Source organism: Saccostrea cucullata, unplaced genomic scaffold (assembly GCF_032062105.1).
Source record: "Saccostrea cucullata isolate Sc308-1 unplaced genomic scaffold, CSIRO_AGI_Scuc_v1 ctg2626, whole genome shotgun sequence".
Classification (NCBI taxonomy): Eukaryota; Metazoa; Mollusca; class Bivalvia; order Ostreida; family Ostreidae; genus Saccostrea; species Saccostrea cuccullata.
The window spans coordinates 103,644-124,034 of NW_026941146.1; the positions used below are offsets into that span (position 1 = coordinate 103,644).

The 20,391-nt window shown below is 34.5% G+C and overlaps 4 protein-coding genes across 5 annotated transcripts; all 4 read left to right on the forward strand.

The window, feature by feature from the left end:
- Window positions 1-1,501: 1,501 nt before the first annotated feature.
- On the forward strand, window positions 1,502-5,879 carry LOC134257296 (uncharacterized). Its single transcript, XM_062739929.1, has 5 exons — window positions 1,502-1,669; window positions 1,787-1,922; window positions 2,766-2,903; window positions 5,408-5,503; window positions 5,628-5,879. The coding sequence occupies exons 1-5, from the start codon at window positions 1,563-1,565 to the stop codon at window positions 5,682-5,684; spliced, it is 534 nt and encodes a 177-aa protein (XP_062595913.1). The 5' UTR covers window positions 1,502-1,562; the 3' UTR covers window positions 5,685-5,879.
- Window positions 5,880-7,592: 1,713 nt separating this feature from the next.
- Window positions 7,593-10,268, forward strand: LOC134257298 (mucin-2-like). The gene is made up of 4 exons (XM_062739932.1): window positions 7,593-8,916; window positions 9,517-9,620; window positions 9,759-9,811; window positions 10,163-10,268. The coding sequence occupies exons 1-4, from the start codon at window positions 7,593-7,595 to the stop codon at window positions 10,266-10,268; spliced, it is 1,587 nt and encodes a 528-aa protein (XP_062595916.1).
- Window positions 10,269-10,499: 231 nt separating this feature from the next.
- On the forward strand, window positions 10,500-16,152 carry LOC134257295 (uncharacterized). 2 transcript variants are annotated; one of them, XM_062739927.1, is made up of 7 exons: window positions 10,500-10,773; window positions 10,885-11,059; window positions 13,385-13,555; window positions 13,734-13,872; window positions 14,723-14,815; window positions 14,975-15,085; window positions 15,860-16,152. In XM_062739927.1, exons 2-7 carry the CDS (start codon window positions 10,887-10,889, stop codon window positions 15,935-15,937), a joined length of 765 nt encoding a protein of 254 aa, XP_062595911.1. In that variant the 5' UTR covers window positions 10,500-10,773; window positions 10,885-10,886; the 3' UTR covers window positions 15,938-16,152. The 2 variants fall into 2 exon arrangements, with proteins under 2 accessions (XP_062595911.1, XP_062595912.1); XM_062739928.1 differs by having other exon boundaries at window positions 13,734-13,866; window positions 14,723-14,821.
- A 1,573-nt stretch (window positions 16,153-17,725) lies between these two features.
- Window positions 17,726-20,179, forward strand: LOC134257297 (uncharacterized). The gene is made up of 2 exons (XM_062739931.1): window positions 17,726-17,764; window positions 17,861-20,179. The coding sequence occupies exons 1-2, from the start codon at window positions 17,742-17,744 to the stop codon at window positions 19,926-19,928; spliced, it is 2,091 nt and encodes a 696-aa protein (XP_062595915.1). The 5' UTR covers window positions 17,726-17,741; the 3' UTR covers window positions 19,929-20,179.
- The last annotated feature ends 212 nt before the right edge of the window (window positions 20,180-20,391 follow it).

The following is a 20,391-nucleotide window of genomic DNA, read 5'->3' on the forward strand; positions in this document are numbered from 1 at the left end:
GACACCTACCACCACTACTGTTACATCTGCTTCAGCGACACCTACCACGTCTAATGTTATATCTGCTTCAGAGACATCTACCACGTCTAATCTTACAACTGCTTCAGAGACACCTACCACGTCTAATGTTATATCTGCTTCAGAGACATCTACCACGTCTAATCTTACAACTGCTTCAGAGACATCTACCACGTCTAATGTTACAACTGCTTCAGAGACATCTTCCACGTCTAATGTTACAACTGCTTCAGAGACATCTACCACGTCTAATCTTACAACTGCTTCAGAGACATCTACCACGTCTAATGTAACATCTGCTTCAGAGACATCTACCACGTCTAATGTTACAACTGCTTCAGAGACATCTACCACGTCTAATCTTACAACTGCTTCAGAGACATCTACCACGTCTAATGTTACATCTGCTTCAGAGACATCTACCACGTCTAATGTTACAACTGCTTCAGAGACATCTACCACGTCCAATGTTACAACTGCTTCAGAGACATCTACCACGTCTAATGTTACAACTGCTTCAGAAACACCTACCACGTCTAATGTTATATCTGCTTCAGAAACACCTACCACGTCTAATGTTTCAACTGCTTCAGAGACATCTACCACGTCTAATGTTACAACTGCTTCAGAGACACCTACCACGTCTAATCTTACAACTGCTTCAGAGACATCTACCATGTCTATTGTTACATCTGCTTCAGAGACATCTGCTTCAGAGACATCTACCACGTCTAATGTTACATCTGCTTCAGAGACATCTACCACGTCTAATGTTACAACTGCTTCAGAGACATCTACCATGTCTAATGTTACAACTGCTTCAGAGACATCTACCACGTCTAATGTTTCAACTGCTTCAGAGACATCTACCACGTCTAATGTTACAACTGCTTCAGAGACATCTACCACGTCTAATCTTACAACTGCTTCAGAGACATCTACCACGTCTAATCTTACAACTGCTTCAGAGACATCTACCATGTCTAATCTTACAACTGCTTCAGAGACATCTACCACGTCTAATGTTACAACTGCTTCAGAGACACCTACCACATCTAATGTTACAACTGCTTCAGAGACATCTACCGCGTCTAATGTTATATCTGCTTCAGAGACACCGACGGGATGTAATGTCTCAGGAAAATTTTGTCATAACAATGGACACTGCTACTTTGACACATTCCTAAATCAAACAGCTTGTAGGTAGGAGGCTGCGATAAAACAAAATCAAAGTTCAAAATGTTGGAAAACCCTTTTTAAGATCTCTTCCAAGTTTTGATTGATTGATTATGTTTTAATGTTTTATTTGTGAAACAGTTTTTTTTACATATAAACACGTAGGACAAAATATAAACCACGTACATATACAAACAAATGCAAACATACTCTCTCTCACACCCTACAATTTCCACATAATGATCTTTAATAATATATATGAAGAACATTACAAAGGACACTCTAACGTTAAATACCACAATTGTAGATGTGAGAAGAGTCTGGTGACGATATACTACGGGCCAAAGTGCGAGGAGAGGACAGGGACGATGGAGTTTGTTGTTGGTCTGTCTGTTGGTGGCGGAGGATTCCTTATAATTGTCATCATACTTATCATCTGTTGTAGGCGATCCTCTAACAATGAACGAGACAAAAGGTGAGATTATCTGATATGAACATAAATTTCAAAGAACAATATCATTGATGCTATTTTGTTATATTTTCAACGTCAACTAATCATTGTCTTTAGGAAAAAGTGAATGATTCTTTACAGACTTGGATTCACTAGTAAAGAGGAAGATTTCTCTACAAGAAAACTAGACATTAGAGACTTTAACTCTAGTCTACAATTAAAAGAAGATTCAACGAACTTGTACAGATACACTGGTACCCCAGGAGTGACTAATCAGGTATGTCCGAAGATTTTTATCAAGCAATTTTTACATTTCTGTGTGGATAAAAGCTTAAAAGCAGCAATCTTAAATAATGCATTATGACTATTTACTCTTCCTTGACCACTTAATGAAATTTGATGAAATTTTCACAAAGTGTCGCCGAAATATGGCTGAAATCTTGCCGACTCGGCATTAAACAATAACAATCAAACATATTACATAATGCCACTGTGCACATACTTTTTTTTTTACTTTTTGACACTTGTTTCGGGTCTGGTATAACAAAACATGGACTTTGCCATTTTAATCATATGGGAAGCAAGGGGATTTTATTTTGTGAGCTAAGTGCTCACAATACCACTTGTTTGAAGACAACGAACAGAAATCGACCTCAAGCATTAAATATACATGTACAATAGAATTCTGTGAAGAGGACATAAACACGGACACCGTGGAACTTCAGAGGGAGGATCAGATGTCCAAAGGAGTAAACATCCCCTGCTGATCAGTCGTTTCAATACAAAAGATAAATTATATAGAAGATGATGCTTAATAATTGGATGGGTGGGGTGACGTCCTAAACATAGATTTTGAGTAACTAAAACCAAAACATTTCTAGTATCAAACTTAAATTATTGTTAGTTTATTGTACGCTATTTTCAGTTATGTAACTTTGATTATATCATGCAAAAAGAAAGAAGTCATTAGATCACCTTTAAATTTTTCATAATAATTCCAAATTCAAGCATGCAAGCAATGCACTGTTCTAGGTATTTAATTACATCGAACAGTTAAACTGTTGTATTTGCTCGTAGAATTGAAAACTCGTGATGAAAATAAAAAAGGTAATGATTTCAGGCGTATGAACTTCTTTGGAATCAAAGTCCCAGGGTTCCAGAGTTAGAGATGTACCCACCGCTGTATAAATCACAACCCTCCCACAGACTGTACGGTGAAGAACGGGTATCAATGACTAGCATTGATTCAACCAGAAACGTGAGTACTTTATCATTGAGCTTTATTTTGGCCTCCTATATGCAGTGACTAGCATAGATTCATCCAGAAACGTGAGTACTTTGTTTTCTTGCTATATTTTGACCTCCTATATGCAATGTACTTTTTCTGTTGGAGGACTGTGGCAACGCACTTTGAAAAAATTACGCACTTTGAAAAAAATTTTCAAAGTGCGTTAAAATTGGAAGAAAATCAACGCACTTTGGAAAAATTTTTCAATGTTGTAACAGAGGACTAAGATAAGTTAAATGCATGAAATAAATTGGAAATAACGAACAGTATTCAAACTCAAAAAGTCCATTAAACAACACAAAATAGGAGCAGAGAAAACACGGGCCCAAGTGTCCATGTGTATCATGTAACGTGCAAGATGCAACTTAAGTCAATATCGAAGAAAAAATATGTTTAAATGTTCATGTCCACCTGCATGTCGAAAAATAACAAAATTATGAAGAAATGCTTTTTAAAAATAAGTTTCATTGTACTTGAAACTTTATTTTGTTACAGAAAATTAGAGTCATGAATGTCTGTATACTATTGAAACATTTTTGGACCTAATGTTATTTGGATGTTACAATTGTTCTGCATTATTTTGATCGAAAAAATGTCTTATTTCATTTGTCATCTACGCACAAAATTCCAAATTAACCACTTTAAAATTTACGACTTTCCAACTTAATACACAACCATTCCCCACGATTAATTTAAGTCACTGTTTTTTTTATATCATTGATAGCTGCTTTTGCAATTAAAATGGAACTCGTAAATTTACTCACCTGGTAATTGTTTATTTTGAATATTTTCTGAACCCATTCGGATTGCACAAACAAGTACTCTGAGTTAACATTAAACAGATGCTTGAGTTTCTGATTGACAATAGCTGTTGTTTTTGTAGACTGGGTCTTCCGACAATCTACTGGAATTCCCATGGGTACCAATTGCGCTCTTTTATAAGCAGACCTATTTTTGTATTTGTATGAAGCAGAATTTTTGCAAAATCTTAATCTGAAAAGAAGAAAAATCTTGCTGTGGCCTTCAACTCGACATTTAGATATATCGACGACGTATTGTCAGTATTAACAATTGTTATTTTCATTCTTATGTCGATACGATGTGTCCTGGTGAGCTTGAGATAAAAGATACCACAGAGTGTGGCACAATTGTTTCATACTTGGATATTTTACTTGAAAAAAAACGCTTATGGTAATCTAACGACCAAGCTCTATGATAAATGTGATGACTAACTTTTCTATCGTCAACTTCCCTTTCTCATACAGAAGTATACCTTCATCACCTGCATACGGAGTTTACATCCCTCAGTTGATTCAATACGCAAAAGCATGCTCTACGTATGAACAATTTCAGAAACGAGGTAAATTATTGACTTAAACAAGATGATGAAACAAGAATATCAGCAGTCTCGTTAAAAGTCATCATTTCGTAAGTTCCATGGTCGATACAATGACCTTGTCAGCAAATACAATTATCACTGAGTCAAATGCTGACTGACGTTTTTCATACTTATGTTAGTCCATGATTTATACATTGAATTGACGAAGGAATTTTGTTATTTCACGATCATGACAAGGAGCACACGGCTGGTGTGACCGGTCGGATGCTCACTCCTCCATGGCACCTGATCCCACTTCTGATGTTTTGCAGGTCCGTGTTAGCTCTGGTCCTATTTTGTATTGTTTTATGGACTTTTATATTGAATACTATTCGTTATCTCCATATCCTTCATTGCGTTAAAATATTCTAATGCTACACACATGTGTTCCGAGGTATTTCAACTTTTCAATTGTTAACTCTTATTTATATGGCAAAAATCATTAAGACCTGTATTTGTGATATTGTTTTCCAAGTTGATTCGATAAGCAAGGCCATGTTTTACATAAAACAATTTATAAAACAAGGAAGGCTTTTGACAAAGTGGTGATATACGACTATCAACAATCTTGTTACATTCAACTTCAGCGAATTCTTTTGTCTATAAATGACCTTGTTAGCAAATACATTATATCGTATCGAATGTTCTTTCTTTTACAAACTGTAAGGTCATTATTTTCTCACTTAATGGTCTACAGATCATTATTTACAGTTTCTATTTGCCCGATCATGATAAGGAGCAAATGTGACCAAGGGATGCATACTTCTCTATGTCACCTGATTCCACCTTTGTTTTGATAGGTTCATATTGGCGCTGTAATTGATAACTTGTTATGTTTCAATGGACCTTTGAAATATCTCTTTGATGTCTTCATAATTCATGTAGAAATAATCTTTTTCTCCCCATTTCTGTACCAAGCAATTAAAAAGCAATTCTTTTCCTTCTTTTCTTGGTTTAACTATAATTTCGGTTTTTTCCTGAACCGAATATTTCTACAAACAAAAAATCTAACATCTGAAGTACTTGTACATAAGTTGTAATATAGAAATAGGAGAAAATAAGTATATGATTAACAATACATGTGTATTCATTTCAGTTTTCCATCAAGAGGCCACATATTTACAGTGAACCCATGGAGAATTTTGAAAGTCCTTATGTCAGCAGGGAGTCGTATCTCTACAAACCACAAACGGTGAGAAAACATAGTAATGCACGCAAGGAAAGAAACGGTAAATATTCTGTGTTCAAGAAAATTAGAAAAAAACATTCATAGATATTTTATTATTTTTAATCAATATGTTACATACATCTTACAGGGAATAAGACCAGCAGCATCCACGTTTACCATGACTGAAAACAGAACTCCATTCTGAAACTGAGAATACGGAACTGCATTCTACAATTCTAGAAAAGGAATTGGGAAAATATTATTTGTTTCATATCATAACCCGAATTTCATTTCATTTGTTTAGCTGTTAACGGCATAATAAACAGTCATTTATTACTTTGTTAAATGCGATACGTGTACAGTGTATATTGGAATGTACATACATAAATATAGGGACATTGTTCGGTTTAATGTCGAGTACTTCAACAAATTACTTACAATCAACATAACATTAAATCTACAACGAACTGTTTTTGTAATATTTGGAAATATGATTTTATTTTTTTTTATTTTTCTAGAAATAAACATTTAGAGGTACTCGAATGTATTTCTTCTTTGTCATATATACTTCTTTAATTTTTTTTTATTGTAAATTTCAATTGTTGGGTTGTAGTTATTGTATTTAAGCAGCGATTTTAAATAATAGTCATTTTAAACTAATACATCTTTTGTCTTCTAATAAAATAAAATTTTGTCGATAAAATTTAAATTGATGACTAGAAAGCATACCTTCGGCGTTTATGCAATTTTTCACACAAGCCACTCGATTAATCACATCATGAAACCAAACAAATAACCTTGTTTTAGAAATTGTACATACGTAGAGCATGTTCTTAGGTATCGAATCAGCTGAAATGATTCTTTTTTTATGAATTAGAAATATTACTTTTTGAATTTTTTTTGTAAACAAAACTATAGAATATCCTATATATTCATTAATGTCGTTAAAATGTTGACTAACTATAGTTATCTGTTACTTTTTTTTAAGGTAACGTCTGATCATAAATTATGTCATGCAATCTCTTCAGGAAAATCTGGAATGTAAAAAAGAAAATATATCTGTTATCAAAGTTCTACCTGTCTAATCGATAACCAAACGTATTTTCTTCAAATCGGTTCATGTTTGCAAAAGGCTATCTGCAGGGCGTCGACATAAAGTTCTGTAAGTACATTCTTCCATTTATAAAAAGAGTGAATCTGTAAATTTGCTCTATTAGAAGCCATATATCATTATTGTTGCTTTATCACGTTTCACCTGACCGAGCAAAACATGTCCTTAAAACAAAAAAAATCTGAAATGCAAAAATTTACAATATTATCAGAAAATTAATATATATATTTTAATCAAGCACAAGTTGTGTAAATCATGACGTTTCTGGCAGTCACAAATATTACAATCAGGAAACTATCATATTGTAATGACCTTCTTTACATGTCCCTATATCGAGATCATCACACAACAAGGGGTTCGAACGTACAGACATTGATGTCAGACACACGGCTTAAGAGAAAAATAAGGGATGGGACATGTTTTGATTATTCTGTTTGGAAACCCAACGTAAATATATAGGACCAAAAGAAATTAATGTTTGAAAATGCGTTGCAGGTTTTAGGGGCTTTATTTACCAGTAGAAGGGAATTTAAATTATGCAAGATAAATGACAGATATTTTAATGAACCAATGGAGATAATGAACAGTATTTAAGCTCAAAAGTCCATAAAAAAATATTAAATAGGAGTGGAGCAAACACGGACCTCCAAAACATTAGAGCTTGGATCAGGTACCATGGTTTGAGGGATATTTTCATATATAAACCAATAAATAAGATATTCTGCTTAATCCTATAATTTTGATTTTATTTTGTACATTTGAACTTGGGCGTGTTACATGTTTATACATTACACCTATTTTAAACAAAAAAAGCATTTAACAGAAACGTATTGATTTGCTGTTCTACTGACTATGTTTCCAGGTGAAATGGGTTTTCTGGACTCCTTTATCAGAGTTTTATTTCTGGTTTTGACACTGTGTTCGTCAGTTATGAGGAGTTCTTCTCATTCCACTTCCTCAACGTCATTCACATCAGATTATTATCCAATAAATAAAGCAACCATGGCTGCAACACATTCATCAACGTCAAGGAAACCAACACCATTGACATTAGAAATATCATCAAAAGAACCAACACAAACCACTATCACCACCGCATCCATCTTCACAAAATTCGAAAAAACAACAAACACTACAACACAACCTCAAACAACAATTATAGCTGACTTCACAACGCAGACGTCAACAACCACGACAAGCACAACAAGCCACAGAGCACAACCATCAACCCCAACAACACAAGACCCCATAACACAAAAATCAACCACAACCATAAATAACATATCAACTATTACCTTACCCGATCACACAACACAAACACAAGAAAACATGACACCCATGACACAATCAGGAGGCACGACAACAATCGACGACAAAGAAAAAACAATTGCCATGCCATCTGCAACTAATAAAAGCACAAATCCAACAACCATAACCACAAATGACCACAATACACAAACATTTACGAAAATTGCAAATGCATCTAGCAGTGCAACACAACCAGAAACCACGACCATATCTCGCCATACGGCAAAAACATCAGCTGCCGCGACAAATACAACTGGGATCACAACGCAAGCACCGATTGAAATTACACACAATACAGAAAATTCCACGGCAACAAAAAGCAACACAAAACAAGTAATAACTACAGACACATCTGGTCACATCACGGGAACATGGACTCCCACCATAACCAGCAACACAATACAACCAACAATTAATAACATATCTAGTCAAGCAAATGAGATCTTCACTCCAACAGCCACGCAGTCGAACATCTCATCACAACCCTCAACCACCGCCATATTTAACAACATTTCACAAACTTCGACTACAAAAAACACAACAAACCAACCAATAACCACAAAAATACCTGATCAAACAACTCATATTTCAACCTTAACAACAGCAACTTTCAACGAAACAATACTGTCGATATCATTATTACCCACAACATTGGGACAAGCATCAACGGAACAAAAACTTACTTCTGAACATGAATCAAAACAGACAACAAAGGAATATCATAATAAAACCATAGTTACGTCAGCAATACAGAACTCCTCGGATGAACACACAATGGATATCTTAGAAAGTACCACGTCAATAAGAAATAATACTTCTGGGCCATCCTCCATGCAAACCAAAACAACAGAGTCTTCATCTAGTACATCGAGTTCTGTAAAGCCTCTGACAACTAATTCCAATTCCAGAACAACGACTCTCAGTACTTCTATCCCCAAAACAACCTTACATCCAGAGAAAACCACGACGTTAACAATTCCCAACACAACTCTTGTTCCGACGGAAATACTTCTACTTGGTACTTTTTACTGCTTTATTGTTGTATGATTTGTTATATTTTATTCATATTGATTTGATACGAAAAAGCGTGTTCTTCATTTACAAAAAAAAAAAAAAAGCCAAGGCAACCTTTTGACAGACAGATTAATGATATAATGATATCAACAGCCTCGTTTGAAGCCAGCATTTTACAAGTTATTTTGTCGATAAAATGACCTTTCTTGCAGCAAATTCAATCTATCATTTAGTCAATTGCTGACCACCTTTTCATACTAATTGTTAGGACAAACACATTGTATTGTCGACGATTTTTCCAGCAAAGAGCACATGGCTGGTCGACAGGAGATGCTCACTCCTAATCCCACCTCTGATGATTTTAGAAGTCCGCGTTTGCATCTGATTTTTATTGATTCGGTAGAATTTGAGCTTTATAAATGTTTCTTATCTCAATTCATCATGAAAATTCTAAATTCACAGACTCTACTTTACTGTATTTTAAAGAAGGTTCTTCGTATATGTACCATGCTCATTTCCATTTCTTTTTATAATGTGAAACGTGATTTTTTTTAAATTGTCTGTAACCCCTATCGCTTATTGTAACAAATCCGCTCTTTTCCAGGGATCAACAATACCCTGAGTCTACAATTTACGATGCTAATCACCATAGACAGAAATGAGTCGGATTCAACATTCAAGAAAGCTATTTTTACCGATATGGTACAAGTAATGATTATGTCATTTACCTGATGATGTGAAATATATACATCACAGTCTTTGCAATGAAATTGTAAATTGTCAGCTTGTATGGATATCAAAATTTGTATCCACGTTATTAAAGTTATTATCTATCTCTCTTCTCAGTTGAAACAATATGTGTTTATTGGATACGAGGGCAGCTGTACTATTCTTGTCAGGTACTGACTACCTTTTCATCGTAACTTCAATTGAAATGAAAGTATCATATATTTTAACATTACAAAGTTATATCAATAGATAACATATCATCATATTATTCAAAACCTACAAATCATACATTTTAAGCTGGAATTTCGTCAAAATTTGTTTAAGAAGAGGTGTACAAAATCTTAATGCATTGCAAAAATCGCACAAAAGTCCTTCTGTTTTTAAAATGCTTTAGTCTTAGAAGGAAAAAAAAAGAAGTTGAAAACTACGTCGTGTATTTCCTTGGAAAATGAAAAGAATTCATATGGCATAAGCAATTTTATCTATTTTTCTTTACTATTTACAATTGATTCTACTTGTAGCGATCCTCCGAGGCATACTCTAAGATATCGGAGGGAGGAGAAGACTAATGCCTGGCCTGTCAGTCGTAGAGTCGGGGATCTGGATTCGAACTCAGTGACCAAGTAAGTAAGGAACCACGTATAGTCATTAGAGGGTTGTTTCTGTGTACACAGGTGGAGTATGTACACAGTGTGTATACTTATGTGAATGCGGTCGTAGTTCAGTTTATCAATAGGAAAAAAATTAACCTAATGATCCTGTGTAATTGTATAATATATCTTTTCAACCAAAGGAAGTTTTACTTATAAAGCATATAAAGAAAATCATCTGAAAATGATGGTTGTCAGTGTAAAATTTATTTTAGCAATAAAAACGCTCCTGTCCATTGCATTATTGTGTGACCTTGTAGAAACCTGATTATTTTCATATTTCAGTGAATCCCAATTTAATATTACAATCGATGTGGGTATTCCAGTCATAAAACTTCGGGAAAAAAATAAAACAATAAAAAAATTTGCGAGCGACATTTCTGATAATATTCGACAGAATATCTCAAACATTACATCTCTGGATTGGCGTGCTGTGAATATATCAGATGAAATAGAGAAACAACTACAAAAACAGACTAAGAGTAGGTAGTGTTTATCTAATATTCTTATATATATTTAAGATTCCAAAGCAATTACCTATTAACCAACCTTATTAAATACACATTAGGTAATAATACTTATTCAATGTATAGATATGACGGAATGTCATGCCTCTGGAAAGCTTTGTCCGTTGGGATACAACTGTAAACGCTCTAATGAAGACAGCTACACTGGAGTATGTGTCCACAGATGTGATCTGGAAACGATAGACTGTAAAAATGACGGTCATTGTATTTTTGACTCTATGAGGAATAAAACAGTTTGTAGGTAAGTAATGATATTACCGATTCAGCAGGGCTCGTTGCTATGAGCAATAAAATATATGAAAAGTATTCAAGCTAAAAGGTTAATAAAACAATACCAAAAAGGAGAGGAACTAACACGGACCTCAAAAACATCAGAGGTTGGATCAGGTGCCATGGAGAATGGAGGATCCTCTGCTGACCGGTCTCACCCGCCGTGTACTCCTTGGTATAATTGGAAAATAGCAAATAATATCGGTAGACAAATCAATGAGCTAATATTGACCTGACAATAAATATGAAAAACATAAGTCAGTACTTGATTCAATGATAAAATGATTTTGCTGAGAAGGTCATTGTTTCGACCTTAGAACTTATGAAATGATGACTTTTAACGAGAATGTTGATATTCTTGTTTTATCAACTTTGTTAATGATTGACCTCGCTTTAGAAATTGTACATATGTAGAGCATGCTCTTGTGTATCGAATCAACTGAGAGATATAAACCCCGTAATGATGGTATATTGGTGCATAAGGGAAGTTGACGATTGAAAAGTTTGTCATCACGTTTATCATAGAGCTTGTTGTTAGATTACCATTAACGTCTTTTTCAAGTAAAAAAAATCCTAAATATGAAACAGTTGTGTATTTGGTTAATTTTGAATTTACTTTGATTTCTATTAATACACCTTCCAAACACCGAAACCAATTGAAACACTTAAAATCTCTCATTCTTATTTGTTTTTTCTGAATTCTTAGCAATACCACAATATTATTGCAAAGTTTACCTTGTTTTGCGAAATAAATATCAATATCGTAAGAAATAATTTTACCGTCCGTAAATTGATTGATTGATTGATCGTATGTTGTTTAACGTCCCTCTCCGTAAATTGAAGGTTAAATAAAAAAAAAATTGTGATTTTATTTCATCTAATATGATTATCTGCTGATTGTAAATTGTTCATTCATTTGCTGAAAATTTAAACACAACTAAATTTAATGAATTTCATTACACGCATTCTTAGCATTATTTTTTTTTAAATCATAAATTTTGTTTTATCTATGGTCATTGGATATTTGAATAATTTTTATGATTTTAGCATTTATTTATTAGATGCTTGATGTCACAACTGACCTCAAGTTGTGATGGATTCTTTCAATTAGAATTTACAAACCAAAATAAATAATATTTTGGAAGACCTCCTGTGTACCAAGAAACAACAAGATTTATAAAAATTAACAATAAATTTATCTACATATGTACAATAAATATCAAATCGACCAAAAGTTCAATCATGGTTATCATGAGAGTTTCACACCACGTTCCAACGTCATCCAACGTCATCCACGGTCCACCATAATGTCCATATTGTCCCCGCCGGTCCACCATATCCCTAGATTTAGCCAATTTCCACGTAAGCAAATACTTCCGTCCAAACAAAAGCTTTATATACAATTTTGGTCACCTACAATTTTCATAGGGTTTTCTAATAAAATATTCAAAACATATCTGTTCAAAATACTAGATTTTACAAATTACAAAAGATAACATGTATTTTTGCCGTTTAAAGAATAAATGAATTAGAGCGTAAATATATACATTCTCACTATATTGCTAACAGTTTTACATAGAATATTGCTCTTTAAAGCTAACAACAAAAATATTGTAAAGTGTAAAAACTTACTGAGCTGTGGCATTTTATACATAAAAATCATATTGTCGGCCCCCAGGTCTTGCTCTCAACGCCGCTATCATAACTGAATCCCAAGATCACTCAGCAGGGGAAACGCACCAAAGTTCACACAGCATGGGTTATATAAAAGGCACGCCCAAGATCACAAAGCATGGGTAAAGTATAACTCCCGGCGTCCAGACCTCATCTGACGAACACTAGCCAACACCCAGTATAAATAACTGACCTTACTACTCAAACGGGTTCAAGCGTCTCCATATGAGTGAAAAATTCGCGAGAGGGACGTTAAACAATACACAATCAATCAAACGGGTTCGACGAGCATACGTTAATAAAAAATAGAACAAGTACAACTCAGTGACCAATAGTGCGTAAATGAAATAAACGATAACTCTTACCAATACCTGTACAATCAGCTAATATTAAAAATTGGCACAATGTCACTTGTGACACTTGAGTTAAAGTTTTTTTTAAGTATTCAGACAGCGAATGTTGTGTGACCAGTCAGCTGGAGATGCTCACTCCTTTATGGCACCTGATCCCATCTCTGATGTTTCGGAAGTCTGTGTTTGCTCTGCTCTAATTTTGTATTGTTTTATGGACTTTTTATCTTGAATACTGATCGTTATCTGCATATGTTTTATTGCAACAACAGTTGTCAATCGACTTGGTCATCCTTGTATTACGGCGCCGGTTGTGAGGACCAGACGGGGAAGTTAGAGACCGTGATAGGGTTCACCCTGGGATCCGCCTTGCTCCTGATTGTATTGGTCTTCATGGCGCTTCTCTGTTGTAGACGAAGTCATGGGGGTATCAAAGAATTCAGGTAAAATGAAACGTTGTCATGCATATTTACATTAATTGAAGCATTTAGCCATTTGGCCTCATGTAATTGGTTTAGCTAAATCCCGGGGTATATTAATTTCTACAGCATTTTATAAAAACTTATATATTATATAATCAGTAAACATACTATCCTTCTTTTCACACTATTTATTATACAGGCGACCTGGGGATAAGTCTACATTAGAGTCGGACTTCCTCTCAGAGACCGATGGAGTTCAATTCATGGACATCAACTACCGTAAATCTACGAAGTTCAATCCGAATAGCTTTGATGTCGATCCTGTGGTAAAAGTTATGGTAACAATGATTTATAAACGATATAGATATAATTTTTATTTTTAGGAACTTGCATTAAAATAACTAAACCCACCTATAGAGTTTTCAAAGATCTTTTTTCATGCCATTATAACTTTGTTGTATGTTTATAATTTTTTTTTTAGATCAATCACTGTTTATTTATAGTTATCTCACACCAAAGCATTATGTTGAATGTGACGACTTTAACTTTTCAATCGACAACTTCCCTTACTTATGAAGCAATATACCTTCATCACCTGCATACGAGCTTTATACCTCTCAGGTGATTCGATACGCAAGAGCATGCTCTTCATGTACAATTTCTTAAACGAGGTGAATCATTGACAAACAAGTTGATGAAACAAGAATATTAGCAGTCTCGTTTAAAGTCATCATTTTTAAATTTGTATTACCTTGTCAGCAAATACAATTTATCATTGAGTCAAATGCTTACTGACGTTCACATACTAATTGTTAATTAGTAATTATTTACGCACTCAATCGTCCTCGGATTTTCTCATTATTTCCCGAAAATGACAATTAAGGAGCACACGGCTATTTCCGGTCGTCAGGGGATGCTCACACTTGCATGACATCTGATCCCACCTCTGATGTTTTTGAGGTCCTTGTTTGCTCTACTCCTATTTTGTATTGTTCAAAGAACATTTGAGCTCGAATACTATTTCTTATTTTCACATATTTCATTTTTCACTTTTAAAGAATTGTATATGCTAGAAATTGAAACAATTCGTATGTTTTAAGCAAAGATTTCAACAAACCATTTGATAAAGGATACACTCCATAGAACATCAGGCCAATGATACAAGTTCAAATGAATTCTATTTTTTAGGACACTGACCAAGCAGGCGGAAACGTTTCTGAAATATTAGAGACATCAGGCTGCTCCACAATTTCTTCGGAAAACTCGGACAACTTCAGTCAAGTAAATGTAATAGGGCCATATACATGTACTATGATATGTTTGACAGAAAGTCTGGGTTTTCAGTTCAAGTTAACAAATACCAGTAAAACATAGATTTGTTACAGTCTTTTAATTTTAAAATTAAGCCTAAATTTTAAAACACGTCTGGGAATTTTACAGGAACATAAGCATCGGGAGTCCAGTGACTCTAAGGTCAGACAGCCTGGGGAAGAAGATTCTGTATGTTCTACCTTTGTCCCCAGCGCCTCTCCTCCAGCAGTTACATTGGAGGTAAAGCGGTTGTATTTCTTTCTTTTTTAAATTTTATTTAGGGAAGAACGTTTCCAGCGGTAAATTTACTTCAGAATATTAATACAATACAGTATTCAATTGAAAACACTTACGGAACATTTTTGCTGAACATTAACATGCTGTTCGAGGCTTTTCAAAACATTTAAAGTAATGAAATGAATGAAGATAATGTACATAATGTAAGATCAAAAGTCCATTAAACAATAGGAGCTGATCAAACATATAGGTCCAAAAAATCAGAGGTGGGATCAGGTGCAATGGAGGAGTGAACATACCCTGCAGAACGGCCATTCCCGCCGTATGCTCCTTTTCATAATCGGGAAACAACGGAAAACGTTGACAGTTTAGTGTTTTATTATTGGCCTGACGTAGAGTTTGAAAAACGGCAGTCAGCATTTGACTCAATGATAAACTGTATTTTATGACAAGGTCATTGTATCGACCATAGAACTTACGAAACGATGACTTTAAACGAAACTGCTGATATTCCCGTTTCATCAATTTTTTTGTCAAAACTTTACCTCGTTTTAGCTTTCCAATATTTTCCGATCATGACAAGGAGCACGTGGCGGATGTGACCGTCAGCAGGGGATGGTCATTCCTCCATGCACCTGATCCCATTTCTGATGTTTTGGGGGTCCGTTGTTTGCTCTGCTCCTATTTTCTATTGTCTAATGGACTTGTTACCTTGAATACTGATCGTTATCTCCACATATTTTATGATTTTATGCAATTCAGTTTCCAATTGTACAGATTTCCAGAACTTCTACTGAAACAAACCCGGAGAACAGAATTAATCACGCACGAAAGTCTTTTCTGTTTGGGCCTTGAAATTTTCAATCCATTAGATTGTACAGGGGTAGCATTTGTATACTTGTTTTTCATGGAATTTTAATGAACAAATTAAAAGAGAGAAACTGTCAAATGAAATACCCCTCTCAGTAAAACATCTGCAGTGTTTAAACAGATAATTATCAAGTTTTGTAATTTTTCTGCCTACATAAACTATGTTTAACGTTCTTGCATTGGATAATATTGTGATGTATGTCAAATATCCTGTGATAATAGTCTTGTGATGTTTGTTTGATGATGTATGTTTGATAATCTTGTGATGTTTAATATATTGTTCTCTGAAGAATTTAGTTTCCAATTTTTGCAATATTTGAAAACAAAAAAAGTTGTTGTAACGATTAATTTTCGCAAACCCGAGAAGATATATTTATAGGAGTCCATAAAATATTGATATTTTTTACCACACGAATATTAGTTTGATTATATTTTCCAAATTTTTCATACTAGTTGTTAGTCCATTATTTATACATGTAGACTGAATTGATGACGGATTTTTCCGTTATTTCCCAATCATGACAAGGAGCACACACAAGGGCGGGTGTGACCAGTAGGCAGGGGATGCGCACTCCTCCATGGCACCTGATCCCACCTCTGATGTTTCGGAAGTCCGTGTTTGCTCTCCTCCTGTTTTGTATTGTTTATGGACTTTTGATCTTTAATACTGTTCGTTATTCCCTATCTTTCATTGTAAATGATTTAATTTGATTTTTTTTACCCTCATTCTAACCACAGAGTGATTATTCCAAAAATCTGCACATTGGAATACTGTAGAATCATCATTGTTCGTGGGGGACCGATGTTCGTGGATTTCGTGGGTCACCCATGCCCACAAATTTACATCCCTGCGAATGTTTTAAAATTTGTTAGCATATTGATTCATTGAACCATCGTATTTACGAGTAACCTCGAATTTATGTCCGCAAGAACAAGTCAAAATTTGCTTACCCACGAAAATTGACTCCCACGAATTAAAATGATTCCACGGTATTAATTAATTTAAGCTATTGTAAAAATATTGTTTTCAGAAGGTAATTTTAAACTTGTATATTATATGTGAATATCTTACCAGTAATTGTAGCTCAGTCTGAATCATGGGCATTGTTACGAAATGAAATGAGATTTTGTGCTCTGTATTTCTTTGACTTTTAAAAAGAGTTTCTATATATTCTCTTGTTAAACCTTTGATACCCTACTATGAAGTTTTTTATGCAATATTCATAGTTTCTGATAATGGATCAAGTAATTTTTATAAGAAGATGAGTTTCGCTCAAAATATGCCCAGTAGTTTTTGGAAAAATGCAAATATGTTTAATATTAAGTTTATAGAAAGACATATGGGCATATGGATTGACAAATTCTAATAAGAGAAATCCACTTGAACCTTTGCGTGCTAGCTAAACTAACTCTCTTATGTAAACCAACCAATTAGTAAGCTGATGAAATTTAACACTAAAACCTAAATTAGAGTGTTTTTCATATTGTCAGAAAAAGTCACAATGCATATCAAGTACAAACTTTATATGCCTCAATAAATTTCTGTTCCCTTTAAAGATATGTACACAGCAGTAAGATACGGATTCTGATCTTTTAATTCATATGCATAATGTACATGTTATTAGCATGAAAAACAGTCTCTTTACAGTTTTAAATAATATCAAGAACTTATCCAACACAATGCAATAATAAAAAGGTTAAAGTTTTCCAAAATAAAACCTATAATGAAAACAGAATTCAAGCTTTCTAAATATAGACATTGAAAAATTTGAACAATTTCACAAGGAAAATGGCGTCCAATACCTCGAACAGGTGAGACATAACAAGATATACTTGTGAAATACTAAGTGCGTTTTAAAATGTTTGATACATTTTATATAATGATATACGTATTTCAATTTTTATCAGTGAGAGAAGTTATCAGCACTTTTCAGTGTCTGTTTATTGGGCTCTGCATAAAATAGTGGGATCTCCACACCAGGTGGCGATGAGGAGAGATCTCCTGGATATTGTCAATATATTGGACAATCATACCAGGGCTATTGTTGTGTCATCTTGCATAAGTGGAAGCAGCGGCGAAGGATTCAGGCTTAACGATTCCGATGTGGATATCATAAATTGGCCAAATAATCATCGAGTGATTTGGGATTTATCTCAGGTCCAGTATTACAATGTACGAAAATGTGGGCTAATTGTTGCAGACAGTTCTGATAGCCCACCAGGCTACACTTTACTCTGCTTACCAAAACTTAATACATGGTTATCAAATAATATTTTATTCTCTTGTATCAGAATGAATGATAGATATTATGTATCTAGTTGTTTACACAAAGAGTATATGTCTTCTTTAGTGTTATCTGATTCTGTAATACATGGACCATGCAATCTTCATGTTTCCAGGCATTTTGATTTTGATCATGCCAACTGTTTTGCTTGTGACTTTTGGTCTCCATCTGCCTCTACATGGATAGACAGATGTCACAGTCACTCGTGGCCAAAACCTCGTGTTGTTCATGACATCATCACTAGTGGATGCCATGTTGTAGCAGTAGGACACCGTCTAGGAAATCATCAAGACAATGAATGGAGGATATCCTTTTCGAAGGCAGAAAAAAGGCTCGTCCATACCATGAACCATTGCCAATTTTTAAGTTATGGCTTGCTGAAACTATTTTTAAATGAAGTCATAAACTTCGAATCAAATGATGAAAGTAAATTATTGTGTTCCTATCACGTGAAGACAGCTATTTTCTGGATGCTACAAGAAAACATTATGTCGCAATGGAACCCACAAAATCTCCTGGAGTGTTTCTGGGTTTGCTTTAAGCTCATTCTGAAGTGGGTGTATGAGGGAGTGTGTCCAAATTTTTTTATTCCAGAAAGCAACATGTTTTTGACTAAAATCTATGGACATTCACAAGTAATGTTATTGACACAGTTGTTTACATTATATGAAAATGGTCTATCCTGCCTGCTACTGAGTCCATCCATAAGGTCCTTTATCGTAAAAATAAATCATATTTCCACTCTCTTGCACGGTATAGATGAAAGCTTTTTGATCTCTGAAGCTGACTTTGATAAAGAACTATTCCAAGAGATAGAAAAAAATGATCCCTCATCACTTCATAATGATTTTGGCGGTCACAGACGGGTCTTGTACCAGATAGAAAAAATGATGAGTTTCCCCCTCTCAGAGTACCACCTTGTCATGCTACAAAAATATGCATCAGAAATCCTTCAGCGAACCGCATTCTTGGTATATATGTTTACGAGCTACAAAATCCATACTGAAGTTAACAAAAACAAAGCAATATACATCTCTGATAAGATTTCCTGTCGCATGCTGAAATTAGCTTCCAAGTTAGGAAGTATTTCTGCCAAATTGTACCTTGCCATGTATTACTACCAAACATGCAGATACAGTAAAGCATTATCTATCATAAAGATGGCAAATCTCAAAGTATCAAAGCCGTTTCCCGTGCACATGTTTAACATTGACCCAGATAGTTATATGGAGGCTGTAGGCGGAAGGTCATTATCTACAAAATTTAGGAAAGTTGTAGCAAACAAAGTCCAACTTCTCATTGATACAGCTTATATCAATGAGTTAGTAGTTGAACAGCTGTCTGCTTTACAGAATGGAGAGGAACGAATATTTATCCCACCTCTCGTCCTGTCTCTTATGTTAGAGCTCCTTTGTAACAGACACCTTGACACTGTACGTGCCCAAAAAGCTCTAAATGATCTACGGGCCCTAGTTCACGATGACCAGGGGACACATATACCCCCAGTACTCAGAGACATATCATGGCAGATCCTAGGAATTTGTCAACAGATCACAGAACATCTTCAGGATGCTCTATATTCCTACCAGCAATCGCTCAAACAACTTCCAGTGAGTAACATAACAAATGCTACACTAATACGAATTATAATTTTGATCTACAGACTTTTATTTCCGGATAAGTGTAGTTAAGAAGTTTTCGACACTGTATCATGATAGAACATAGCTGGGATTCTGTCAACAGCTTACAAGGGACCTCTAGGCTGCTCCAACTATCTATTACGACAATGTCCATTTTATAAATTACGAACTGCAACATTAAAGAGAATAAACAGAATTATATTGTAGATATTTTAAATTGTTCCTGTGACTTAAATGTCATAAATGTATTTTGTTTTAACTTATTGATATGTTTGATGTAATGAATACATATTTTTGTTTTTTGATATTGAATGTTGAATACTGCATAAGCAGATACTTTAGCAAGGATTCAGACCGCATGAAGAAAAAAAATCCATTTGTGGAAAAACATAGTTTATGTAAGACGAATTACTTAAATAGAAAAAGTATAAAAGAACAAAAGTTGTTAGTGATTGAAGTACTGTATATAGGAATTTTCTTTTAATATACGAGGGTTGTTCGAAAAGTTCGTGGA

Bases quoted from the DNA above. Each gene is read 5' to 3' on its own strand.
- LOC134257297 (XM_062739931.1), top strand. From the start codon at position 17,742: ATGGCGTCCAATACCTCGAACAG. The intron at 17,765-17,860 runs GTGAGACATAAC...AATTTTTATCAG, and splicing joins GCGTCCAATACCTCGAACAG to TGAGAGAAGTTATCAGCACT.
- LOC134257298 (XM_062739932.1), top strand. From the start codon at position 7,593: ATGGCTGCAACACATTCATCAACGTCAAGGAAACCAACACCATTGACA. The intron at 8,917-9,516 runs GTACTTTTTACT...GCTCTTTTCCAG, and splicing joins GACGGAAATACTTCTACTTG to GGATCAACAATACCCTGAGT. The intron at 9,812-10,162 runs GTACTGACTACC...TTCTACTTGTAG, and splicing joins AGCTGTACTATTCTTGTCAG to CGATCCTCCGAGGCATACTC.
- LOC134257296 (XM_062739929.1), top strand. From the start codon at position 1,563: ATGGAGTTTGTTGTTGGTCTGTCTGTTGGTGGCGGAGGATTCCTTATA. The intron at 2,904-5,407 runs GTGAGTACTTTA...TATTCATTTCAG, and splicing joins GCATTGATTCAACCAGAAAC to TTTTCCATCAAGAGGCCACA. The intron at 5,504-5,627 runs GTGAGAAAACAT...TACATCTTACAG, and splicing joins ATCTCTACAAACCACAAACG to GGAATAAGACCAGCAGCATC.
- LOC134257295 (XM_062739927.1), top strand. From the start codon at position 10,887: ATGACGGAATGTCATGCCTCTGGAAAGCTTTGTCCGTTGGGATACAAC. The intron at 13,556-13,733 runs GTAAAATGAAAC...TTTATTATACAG, and splicing joins GGGGGTATCAAAGAATTCAG to GCGACCTGGGGATAAGTCTA. The intron at 13,873-14,722 runs GTAACAATGATT...TCTATTTTTTAG, and splicing joins ATCCTGTGGTAAAAGTTATG to GACACTGACCAAGCAGGCGG.